At 53.3% G+C, this 11,588-nt stretch overlaps 1 protein-coding gene across 1 annotated transcript in view; it reads left to right on the forward strand.

Annotated features, from left to right (window-relative positions):
- CFAP77 (cilia and flagella associated protein 77) overlaps positions 1-6,331 on the forward strand; it is a gene marked incomplete at its 3' end in the record, with an annotated part of 56,963 nt that extends 50,632 nt beyond the window's left edge. Inside the window, exon 6 of the mRNA XM_084219757.1 lies at positions 6,263-6,331. Coding sequence (XP_084075883.1) covers positions 6,263-6,331 — 69 coding nt within the window. The remainder of the gene's footprint in view (positions 1-6,262) is intronic.
- Positions 6,332-11,588: the final 5,257 nt, after the last annotated feature.

The raw sequence follows: 11,588 nt of genomic DNA on the forward strand, positions 1-11,588 counted from the left end.
CCAGGTTCTTATAAATAGTCTTCCCCCATCTTCCTGTAAGTTCCCTTCAGGTCACCCCAAAACCTTCTCTGTTTCAGACTGAAACATCCCAATTCTCTCAGCCTCCTGTCCCCCATGTTTGTCCTGTCCCTGTGTCACTCCTCACCTGCTGGCTCAGGCAGAATTGTGTCAGCCAAACTCTGGAAAGGACATTGCTGCTCAAATGCAGCATCTTCCCCTGTGTCAGGCCAGGCTGAGGCTCCAGCCACGTCCACCTGAGCGTTTGATGGTCACTATCCAAACCAGTGAGTCAATGCTGGCCACCCCCAATATATCCCTGGGCTCTATCAAGTCAAGAAGGATTCAGGCAGCAACAAAGCAGCGACACAGGACAGAATTCACCAACGTGTCAAAACAGCTCCGTGCACCTCCTGTCACTGACACACACCAGGGTTCTTCCTTTGCTCATTAGAGAATCCCAGCTCACACAGACACTCGGGTGGCTTGTTTACTTGACCAAGCAAGGGGAAGGAAAGGAAATGCAGCAACTTTGGACAAGACTTTTGTCACCGTGCGCTGCCTCCCCGAGCAGATGAAACGCGCGGCGCGGGTGCGCGATATGAATAAGCGATAAGCAATTGACGAGCAAGTGTTCGGGTACCTTGGCAAAAGACTTAATTTGCAACCTGGCACAAAATCAAAGGCTCTGTCAACGGCTGAGCGGCTCTCCTGCGTACGCCTTGCATTACCTGGGAAAGCTCTGTCAGGTAAATTTCCACTGAAAGTAATTAGAGGAATCCCCACTGTATAAAGTTTGCAGCAAAAAATTCTGGGCTCCGGAATTTGATTCTCACCAGGGATCCGATACCTGCTCGCAGCCTGATCCTTCGTCAGAATTAACAGCTGAGGTTTAACGTGTACACACAAAAGTGTTCTGCATTTCTTTTTAATGCCTTACCTCTATTTTTGTCTATGGAGCTGAACTGACAAGCACAGCTCATGTAATCTTGCAGCTGTTGTCTTGTCAGAAAAGCCAAAGATTCTGCTTAAATAACTTGGGCTTGATACACACAGCACACAGGGCTGGATGTTCAGGTGCAGCATTGGTCCTCCTGGGTTTGAGGGCAGAAAAACTTCTGGGACTCGGAGTGCTATAAAACTCCTCTCCTGGGGCCTAAATAGTGCTTTAATAATAAAGCAATGAGTTCAAGAGCTTCCTGTCACCACACTGCCAGATCAATCCTCCCTTCAGATGGGACTTTGGCTAACCAAAAAGAATTAAAATCAGTGTCAGCTGATGGCTGTTCAACGGCCCAAGTGACATGAGCTGGTGGCTCCCAGCCCCGCAGTAACAATCCAAAGCAGCATCAGTGGCCTGTGGCAGGCACAATGCAAACAGAGACCACAGCACCCTGCAGGGCTCCAAACAGGCAGCACAGACCCAGCTGCCCTGGGCACAACCCCTGCACGTCTCCTCTGGGCCCACAGCCACTCCATGGCTAGCTGCAGGCTCTGGCCCCTGTCAGCTCCACTACATTTCTTTGCAGATTCTAGAGGTTTGCTTGTTTTTGCCTCCACAGTCAAAGATTCCAGCAATACAATTGCTCAAACCACAGCAAAGCATTTTCATTATCCAGGTTTTCCCACTTTCCCTTGTGCCCTGGACACTTAACCTCTCATCCCACCCAATGCTGCCCTCTGTCAGAGAATATTTTAGTTTGGAAGGAGTATTTAAGGGCCATCAAGTCCAGTTCCCCTGCAGTGAACAAGGTCATCCTTAACCAGATTGTGTTTCTCAGAGCCCCATCCAACCTGACCCTGAATATTTCCACAGATGGAGCATCCACCACCTCTCTGGGCAACGTGTCCAAGTATTTAAACACCTTCATTGTAAAAAACTTCTCATATCTTATCTCAATGGACCCTCTCTTTGTAAAAACCATTACCTGCCGTGCTCAGCACTTCCCTCAGAGTGACCATCACTCCTGTGCCATTTCCATTGCTCTGGACATCTCCTGATTAACACAGGAGAACAACACCCTCCTGCGCAGCTGTACAGCCCAGATCATCTCCAGGGCAGGCTCCACCTACAAACAAGCCCCAGCAGCCAAAGGCAGCACAAGGAACAGCTGACAGCCAATTCCCACTGCTCTTCTGGAGATTCTCACCCATGAACGAAGAGATTTTGGGTGCTCACAGCTCATGGCAGGGTGAAACCACACAGGGATATGGGTGAGCACCTGCCATTGCTGCCAGAGCACAGCTCCGTGGAAATGCTTTTTAAATGGGTTTGGGATTTCATTTGTAGCCCTGTTCTGACTTCTGCAGAGATGCTATTTATCAGGATAACTTTAAGTAAAACTCTTGCCTGGCATGAAGAGGGTCAGGATTCAGATGTCAAGCACACGAGGTCAGTGTGAAAGCTGCCAGCTCTGGTCTGACCCTGAAACATCTGCCAGGGAGGTGGGGGGCACACTCCAGGTTACAGCTCCAGCGTGTTAATTCCTCTTTCCTCACGCTGTTGCCCAGACCAAATGACCAGTGAACCCCAGCAAATATCTGTGGCCCTTATTTACAGGAAGGAAAAAAAAAAACCCAAACCACCAAATCTCTATAGGACATTAAATACAGCAGCTCAAAATCACCAAGCACTGTTTGAAACCTTCCTGGGCTTGAAGCAAATAAAGATCATTTAGCCCAGGCTCCCTTGTCCTGCATTTCCCTCTGTTCTTCGAAAGGTGGGGAGAGAAAAACCAACCCCATTCGTTAAGCCAGTTAAGCACGCTCCTGGCAGGAAAAGCCACATTATTTGTAACCCTAATAATCCAACACTCACCTCTGAGCACAGCTCATCTTGGACAGAATAACGTCTGTTTTAAAAGTACCTGCCTCTCTCTAACTTGTCATGGCATTTGTTGACAACCCTATTGAAAGCCGCTCTGGATGCGGCTGTGAAGGATCTTTCAGCACCTCTTTCTCTTTCCTAGACAGTTTTTGAAAGGGAGGGGAGAAAAAGAAAAAAAGCCATCAATACAGGGGGAAAAAGGCATCAGCAGCCAACATCGGCTGATGAAGCGCCTCACCTGGGCCCCCAGCACACCGCCTCCAATTAAATCAAAATGGTTTGTTTTTAATGGTCTTTTACACTGACAAGTGGGCTATCATTCCAGGCCTAGAGAGCTGTCAGGGAGCCGAGGCAAATCCTCCGTTGATAATGCCCAATGCTTCCAATTAGGAGCCGAGGCCGCTGCTGGCGCACTAACGATTCCCCAGCCTCCCCCAAGGCCCCTTCGGCGTTGGCTGTTTCGTCTTGGCTCTTCCTCCTCCGCAAATTACTGACACAAAACGGAGGCGCCCCGGTGCCTCCTCACCACGCCGGGCCCCGGCCCTGTTGGATTTAATGAGGCGATGGAAGTTTTTGCGGATCTTTCGCTAAATTCTTTTCTTGTTTGACAGCTGCTTGAGTGTTGACCTTATAAAAGATTTAGTGTTTCTCATTATTTTCTGTCAAGCTTTACAAGCGGTGGCTTGGCGGAAAAATCATTTGCATCTCGATGCGCGTGTGCACGGGGTGGTTTTTTTTTTTATTTTTTATTTTTTTATTTTTTATTTTGTTGGTACGGGGATGCTCGGTGCGCTGAGCGTCAGCGTGTGCACCCTACCCCTCTGTGTATTGTTTGTTTTACTCCCTCCTCTCTGCCTTTCCTGAAAAAAATCCACTGTTTTGTGATGTTTTGGAGAAAAAAAAAAAAAAATAAGCCCCAGGATTTGTTAGACTCCTGTAAATAAAGGAGGGTTTGGGAAAGGAGAAAAAAAAAAAAAGAAAATAATAGAGATTGGTTTCCTGTAAAGTGAGCACAGGAAAGTGTTTTGTCACCCGCTAAAAGGATTCGATCAAATGGATGATGGAGGAAGCAGGCTGAGTCCCGGCGCAGCTTTGTTGTTAAAGTGAAAAATGGTGCAAGGCTGGAGCTGCCTGGGAGCAGGTGGGCAGAGCCAGGCTGGGAGAGGAGCAGGGACAGCCACATCTCCACAGATCCTTCCAGGCCACGAGGAGAGCCTGGTGCTGTTCATGACTTGCTTCAGGCCTTTCCATGGGTTCTTTCTCAAGTCACCACAAACCCTTAAACACAGCTCTAGTAACTAAAACTCCCCCTTTAAGCTGAGCTTATTTTGCACCCAAGGGTGCTCACAGTGCCCAGCAGCTACAGCACCAGCAAAACCCTGCTCAGTCTCTGGGGTTTGGTGCCATCAGGGGAGCTCTGTAGGGAAAATATTCTTCCCTGCACCAGCCTGGCCTTTCTGCATCTCACATGCAATTTACCAGCCCTCTGCCTTAATGTACCCTCCAATTGAACACGTTATTATAACTGTGAAACTCTAAAGATAATACCCCCCAAATACATATTAAAGTTTTAGGAGTGGTAATTATTTTTCTCACCCCTCTAATTCTGTGAAGCAAACACTGACATTACAACGTCCCAGCTGCAAGGGTCCTGCAGGTTTTCATTTGTCAATAATAAATGAAATGAACAGCAGCAAACATTGCTCCTCAGCAGCAGCTGGAGCCCATGGCAGCTCCATCATCCTGCAAGGAAAACCTTTCAGCTTTTTCCTACAAGCCATATTCCTGTCCTGCTGCAGGCAGTGCTCCAAACAAAATCCTGGCATTAACAACCCCTAAGTGCAGCAGAGTAATGGCAAAGATCATCAGCTGTCTCTAGAGGAGGTACCTTTGGGTTCATCATTTAAAATATGAATTAGAAGAATCAGAGATGAGGATTCATCACTGGCATTGACTGCTCAACACCAGTCTCTGTCACAGAAAGACCTTTGACCCAAGGACACCCTTATCTGGGCTCTAATGACTGGGAGGGTTTCTCATTTTTTAAAGCAGCATTTGCCCCTGTCCTACACCTGGTGCTTCCCACTCACTCATGCTGAGGGCAGGAGCTGGCATCCCTCACCACTTCCTCAAGGCTCTGCTCATTTTAATTACTGCCAGTTGTGGCTCAGTGGGACATTTCTCACCCAGGAGCTTTGCAGGAGATTAGAGTGAATAAACTCTTTCCTCTCCTATGGCATCACCCCCATCCTGGGCAGAAATGTCCCTGTGCCCAGTTCCCAGCACTGACAGGAAGGCAGAGGCACGTTCAAGAGAAGCAGCTCAGCTGTCCTTACCTGCAAGCACTGGATTTTTCTAAAAATCCCAGCTGCAAAGGAAAAACTGCTGCATCTTTCATGGCAGGTGGGAGCTGGAACAAGCAGGGATGGTCCCTGCCAGCTCTCTGGGGTTACCCACCTCCTGCAGCAGCCCCTGCTTCTGCCTTCCCCTCCTCTCCCTCCCTGAGAGGGGTTATGTCACTGCTGCTATTTGTGAGGAAGCAAAAACATCCAGAAACAGCTGTCTGAAGTTAGGCACTCAAATGCATATTTAAGTACCTGAACGCCTTCCTCCAGAGAGGGGGAATAGCTAAATATGCTTTGTTTGTCTTGATTAATGAGATCACTAGCAAGCTTTTCAGGGCAAAGACTGCTCTGTATTTTTACATATGCAAAACCTGACATCCAGCCAGCCTGAGCAGGGTGGATGGGGGAGGTGGGAGGCAGCTCAGCACAGGCACACAGGCAGATGTATGGCACAGGGAATTGTGCTGGGGCAGGCAGAGCCTGTGGCCCCCATGGGAAACACTCCAGTCCCAGTCACTGTGTGTGCTGCACACAGCTGCCTGTGAGCCCCACTGCCCATCCCAAAGGGCCCTGGCACCTTTCTACCCCCAGATTGCTTCCCTTTTGTTTATTGGCATGGGCATCTTTTCACCCTGTCCTCACTCAAAGGTGATTCCTGGGGAACAGCTGCTCTTTTATTTTTAAGGCAGGTCATATAAGGGCCCCTGACCTCACCAGGGATTTCTCTGGGAGCTCTGAGCCCATCCTGGCCCCTCAGTGAAGCACCCGAGTCCTGTGTTGTAGAAAACAACTCATATTTATTTCAGGGCCCACCTTAGGGCATGGCAGCCTTTGAAAATGTCATTCAGCAAACACACCATAATAAAACTGCAGGGTCTTGATGCTAGAGCAGGATAAGAACCTCCTGAAGTCAATCAGAAAGCTACTCCTCACTTTAAGCAGGTTAAGTGTTTAACTCCAGCTGGAGACTCGTCTCCCAGTCAGGCAGAAGCCCTTGTGCAATCTGCAGTCTCCTCCCTGTCTGTGCTTCAACCCATTTTCTGTGGCTGGCTCCTGGCTGTAACCAATCCTCTCTCTGCTCCTTTCCTCATAGGTTGAGCCTCATCTCAGGACTTTTCCAGACCCTGAATCCCGGCAAAAGGCTCTCAGTGCCACCCACTGAGGAGTTCCTGCGAGCTGTCCCTTCCCCAGAGGGCCCCACAGCAAGGATGGTGCTGGGCACAGCCCTCAGACCCTGGGATTCTACATGCAACAGACTTTCTCTCAGGTTTTACAGAGTTGTGCTAATGCAGATATAGCCAAATAAATCATAAATATGAGAGGAACAATTCTGTCTCAGCCCGTTCATCGCTTTGTGTCAGGTGCTCAGCACAATCCTGATGATCCTCAGGAGCAGGGCAGTGCTCACACCAGCACAGCCCCACAGGGAGGCAGGACAGGCTCCTTCCCTGCTGGTTCTGGACAAATAGATTGGGTACAGCCATATCCCAGCTGATATCAAATCTGTAATATCACATCAGGCCTCATTGCTTTGCCAAAAAAGCTTCCCATCAGTGCCTGATTAAGCAAAGCCCTTGCCTGTGTGAAGGAATTGAAACACCTGCTTTGAGTGCCTCACCACAGGCACTGCCTCTGCTTGAAGGTGGCTCCAGCCAGCTCCACACTCACCCCCAGCAGCTGCTGGTGCCCCTCAGGGCTGAGCCTCTCCAAGCACTCACTGAACAAACTCAAACTCCACCAACACCAGCTCAGCATCACAGCACCCAAACCCCCAGGCTCACTCAGGAACCAACACATTTGGAATCCATCTTCTCCCAACAGAGCATTTCACTTCAAATACCACTTGGTTAAAAGGGCCATTATTTAAACTGTGGCTCTCCATTATTACTAAAGGAATAATTGATATCTCTTACAGAGTCTGCTTCTCACATCTACCAGTACAGAGTTTACCAGCTTTTAAAGCCAAATTATCTCCCAATTTTCATATTCTCTCTCCCACTGGCTCTTGGAGAGCTCAGGTGTGTTCATCCCAGAGCGCTGGGGGGTGACATCTGCTGTGCTGGGCAGCCACAACTGCATCCTGAGCTCAGGGTGATGTGCCAGCCTGATTTTGCCCCCCACACCCTGGCACTGGGATTAGCCCAGTCCTACATAAAGCCACCAGCAGCCAAAGGACATGAAAAACCCACGCTGAGCTCAGGGCTCGTTGCCCCTTGGATTTCCAGCCAAACCTTTAACCCCAAACCTCAAAGAGAAGATCTCTTTACAACATTACACTGCATTGCTCACGATGAAACAACAAAGTAAATTGCAAGAGCAGCTTTTTTTTACCTCTCAGGCCAATGAAGGCTCCCCAGGAGCTGCTCCAGCATTTCCCACATCCCCTCTTTAGGGCAGCTGGTACCTCAACCTGCCCTTTTATAAGGAAAGGGCTGTAACAAACTCCACCCTGCCCACACCTGAGCTGAGGGAGGAACAAAATCCCCTGCTCCACACCGGGAAAACCCTGGCATGTGATTGCCTCTTTTTAGTACAGGCCTGTAAATAAAACCCATCTAAAATAATGAGGGGGATAACAGCAGGGCTTGCCAAGCTGGCAGAGGTGGATTATAACCAGAGACCTTTCCCACCTCCCCAGGGAGGAAGGAAGCTGAGCCTTAAATGACTTGTCTTGCTAAAAATGACACTGTTTATGAGAGTGTGAGGAACCCAGGCACGAGGTTTGTCCTTCTGCCTGCTGGGAGCCACATCCAGCCCAGCTCCAGCGTCCGTGTCCTCCTGCAGCAGCCACGGAGCTCCCTGGTGTGTGCTCAGGGAAGGAAGGAAGAGTCCTGCCAGGCTGGGGAGGGCTGGACAGAGCGGAGTGAACCAAACCCCTGCAGAGCTGCTGGTCGGGACCGGTGGGGGAAACCAGCAAAGAGACAGAAACCCAAAAACCATCCGACAAATAAACAGAGTGTGTTCAGAAAACATCGCTCAGAGCCGACCCCAAATGTCCCCGGTGTCACAGCTCGGATGGGCAGCGCGGGGCACCCCTGTCCTGGCAGCCCCCGGCCCGACCCTGCCCCGTCCGAGCCGTGAGCCAGCGTGTCCCGGCCCCCGCTCCTTGTCCTGCAGTGACACCCACCGGTAACGGGCTCCTACCGCCGCTGCAGCGGCTCCTCCCGGCTGGCTGTGCCCCCCTTGCTGCCGCCTGCCCCGCCCGAGCCCTCCTCTCTGTCCTGCCGGTGCTCTCCTTTGGTTACCGGGGCATCCCGGCGGAGCCCGAGCATCCCCCGCTGTGCCAGCTGGGCATGACCCCCCGAGCACCCAGCCGGCCTTCAGGAGGGGCTCCTCCCGCAGCCAGACCCTCCCAGGACACGGGGCTGTGCAGATATTTCTGGATTAACCCTCGCTCAGTCCCCGTCAGAGCTCAGCAGCCCCTGGCCAGCCGTGAAGAGAACACCTGGGTCAGCCCTGCCCCTTGGCCCCAGGGCCAAACCTGCGCTGGTGCCGGGAACCAGGAGAGCCCAGCATCACCCACAGCAGGGTGGGATGAACAGCAGCTCCCAAAGTCCTAAATCCACCCCAGGATCGTGACTGAGGCTTGTGAGGAGGTGACTGTGAATTCGGCTGGCATCAGGGATCTCCTCTTGGCTGATTGTTTGTGAACAGGAACAGTCTGGAAATCGGGGTTTAAGGGTGAGCACACAGCAGGAAGGAGTGTGCACTGTTCTGTGGTCTGTGCTGGGAGCCACAGAAAAATCCTTGGAACCCCACCTGTCCAGGGTCTGGTGATGTAGGAGGGACACCACATATGGGCAGAATGGGGCACATTTCTGCCCTGGGGAGTCTAGCTCTGAAACAACTTAATACAACAATAGCATTAATAGTAATAATAGTAATAATAATTTTAGTGTCATTAGAACACGAGCAGCAGTGCATCTGTAGCTGCTGGGAGCCCCAAGTGTGGCCTAGGAGTGACATATCTGTCCCCAGGGCCTTGGCTGGGCATGGCACCTGCTCTGGGAGGAGGGTTGTACCCCACAATCAAATACCCCCAAAATCTTATACATCAACAGCAAGTTGGTCTCATCTCATCTGGGGACATCCTTGTGGCTATTTGAAAGCAGGTGCTTTATTCAAGAGCCAGACTCACCAGCTCAAACCCATCCCTGCACGGCTGATCCAAATCCTCATCCAAATCCCACTCCCAGCCCTGCTGCCTTTTCCAGTCCCATTCCTGGTCCCAAATAAAACCTCAGTGCTGGTTCTATCCCAGTACAAACTCCCACCCCAAATGAGGTCTCCTGGTTGAACAGGGGGGCTGCCAGAGCACAGGAACCAACACAAACACTGCGAGGAGCTGCCAAACCCCATCGGGGTCTCAGCACCATTTCTCACCAGGACCTCTTCCTGCACACCCATCGCTCTGCTCCAGTCCAAAGGGATCCTCGGCCCGGCCCCGTGGGTGGTGGACCCTGTAAAAGTGCCCTGGCCCCAGTCCCGGCTCTGTGCTGGGCGGGACCCAGGGCAGGAGCCCCTCACCAGAGGCAGGGAGGGTGAGCAGCGCTCAGCACGACGTGGGGGCAGGCTGGCACCGGGGCTGATGATGCCGATTTTGTTCCAGGGCTTGTCCTCCTCTAAAGTTCTTTTGTTCCGCTGCCCCGATCGCAGCCGGCCCCGAGCTGCGGGGCCGAGGGCAGGAGGTGCGGGGGCCCTGCCTGCGCCGCTGCCCGACAGCTGGCAGCCGGGCTGCCCCAGGGGGGCTCTCCCCTCCTTGGTCGCCTCCAAGCTGCCGGCCAAGGGCAGCTTTGGAAGAGGGACAAGATGCAGCTGACTGACCGGGAAGGTGGGGAACAGAAGAAATCGAGTGTTTGAGAAATAACCGGCGACATCGCTTTAAAGTGACGCAGCTTCACGCACCCGGGTGTGGACATTTTCCTACCTCCGCGGCGAAGGCTCTATCCACGGGAAAAGCCCCTAAATAAACCCTGGAGGAGACAGCAGCCAGCCTGACCGCGAGGAAGGTGGGAATCCTGTCCCTCTCCAGCCTGCGAGACCAACAACAGCAAACCCCGACGGGGCGGGAGGGAGGAAAGTTGGTGTAACCGGCAGAACCGGGCAGGACGGGGCAGCCCTGCCTGAGGCCATCGGTGTTTTATTTAAAATGCGATTGACGGCAGAAAAAATCCGCTCTGAGCGTGGTCCCTGCCCAGCTGCAGCAGGAGGAACGGCGCTGGGCGCGGGCAGAGCGGGCAGAGAGGGCAGAGAGGGCAGAGCGGGCAGAGCGATGCCCGCTCCTCGCTCCGGCAGCGCTGGGCGGGGGTCGCGGCTGCCCGGCGGCCCCGTGGACCTCTCTGCTCGGCCACAACCGATTTCCAGGGCATGCAACGAAATTCGCAGCTCCGAGGCTCATCTCGGGCTCAGAGCAGCCGCCTCAGTGCTGGGGGTTTTGGGAGGTTTCGGTGCTTTTTCTTTCCCGTTTGTTTTTTCTTTCCTTACTTTTTTTTTTCTAATTTTTTTGTTGTTGTTGTTTTTAATTTTAACGCCCAACAAAACTTTCCCTGCTCGGGAGGGACCGGCAGATGAGCTAATTGCGGGGGGGAAGCGCGTAGAAAGCAGCAACCCCTCGATAACCCACCCAACCCACACCCCCCCTCCCTCCGCGGCTAATCATCCCATTAAAAGCCCCATCAGCGGGATAATGACAGCAAAAGAGGGCGGAAACCGCCCGGAAAGCGCGGGGATCCGGGCGACAATTAATTCCCGTTAATCAAGCTCCGAGGTGTCGCCTGTTGGGGAGTGACATCCCCCAAAACGCCTGGCGGCCAATGGGCGCCTTCACGCGGGCTGGGTGGGGGTGCCGGGGTCCCCCAGCCGGAGCGGCCCAAGTTCGGGTTTTTCTCCCCATTTCCCCCGTTCCCCCCCGGGGAGGGCGCGGCGCTCCCGCCGCTGTCCGAGGTGCTGAAGGCACCGGAGCGACTCCGGCGCTGTCCGAGGTGCTGCGAGCTCCGGAGTGACTCCGGTTCCCCCCGGCGCTGTCCGAGGTGCTGGCGGGGAAGGGGGGCGCCGCGGCGGCCCGGCGACTGGCCACCCCCTCCGCCCTCCCCTCGCCCTTCCCCATTGATTTCTGGATCATTAAGTGGTTAAGGCGCTGCGAAGCCTTCACTATCGATCGCTGCCTCCCCACCTCCGGCTGGGAGCCCCCGGGCTGCCCCCCAGCCCCGCGCCGCCGCGGCTCCGGGCACGGGTGGGGTGGCCGGGACCCCGGGCGAGGTTGGGGTCCGTCCCCCCTCACCCCACCCCCTTCGCGGCCAAAGTTTGACTCTGCCTCCCTCTCCCCCCTCTCCTGTCTGTCTGTGAGTGCAGCTGGGCGCGATGCTGAAGACGGAGCAGCCCTGGATCTAACGCGCGGCGCCTCGGAGAGCCTTGCAGCA

The sequence above is a fragment of the Fringilla coelebs genome, assembly GCF_963513975.1.
Source record: "Fringilla coelebs genome assembly, chromosome: 21".
NCBI lineage: Eukaryota > Metazoa > Chordata > Aves > Passeriformes > Fringillidae > Fringilla > Fringilla coelebs.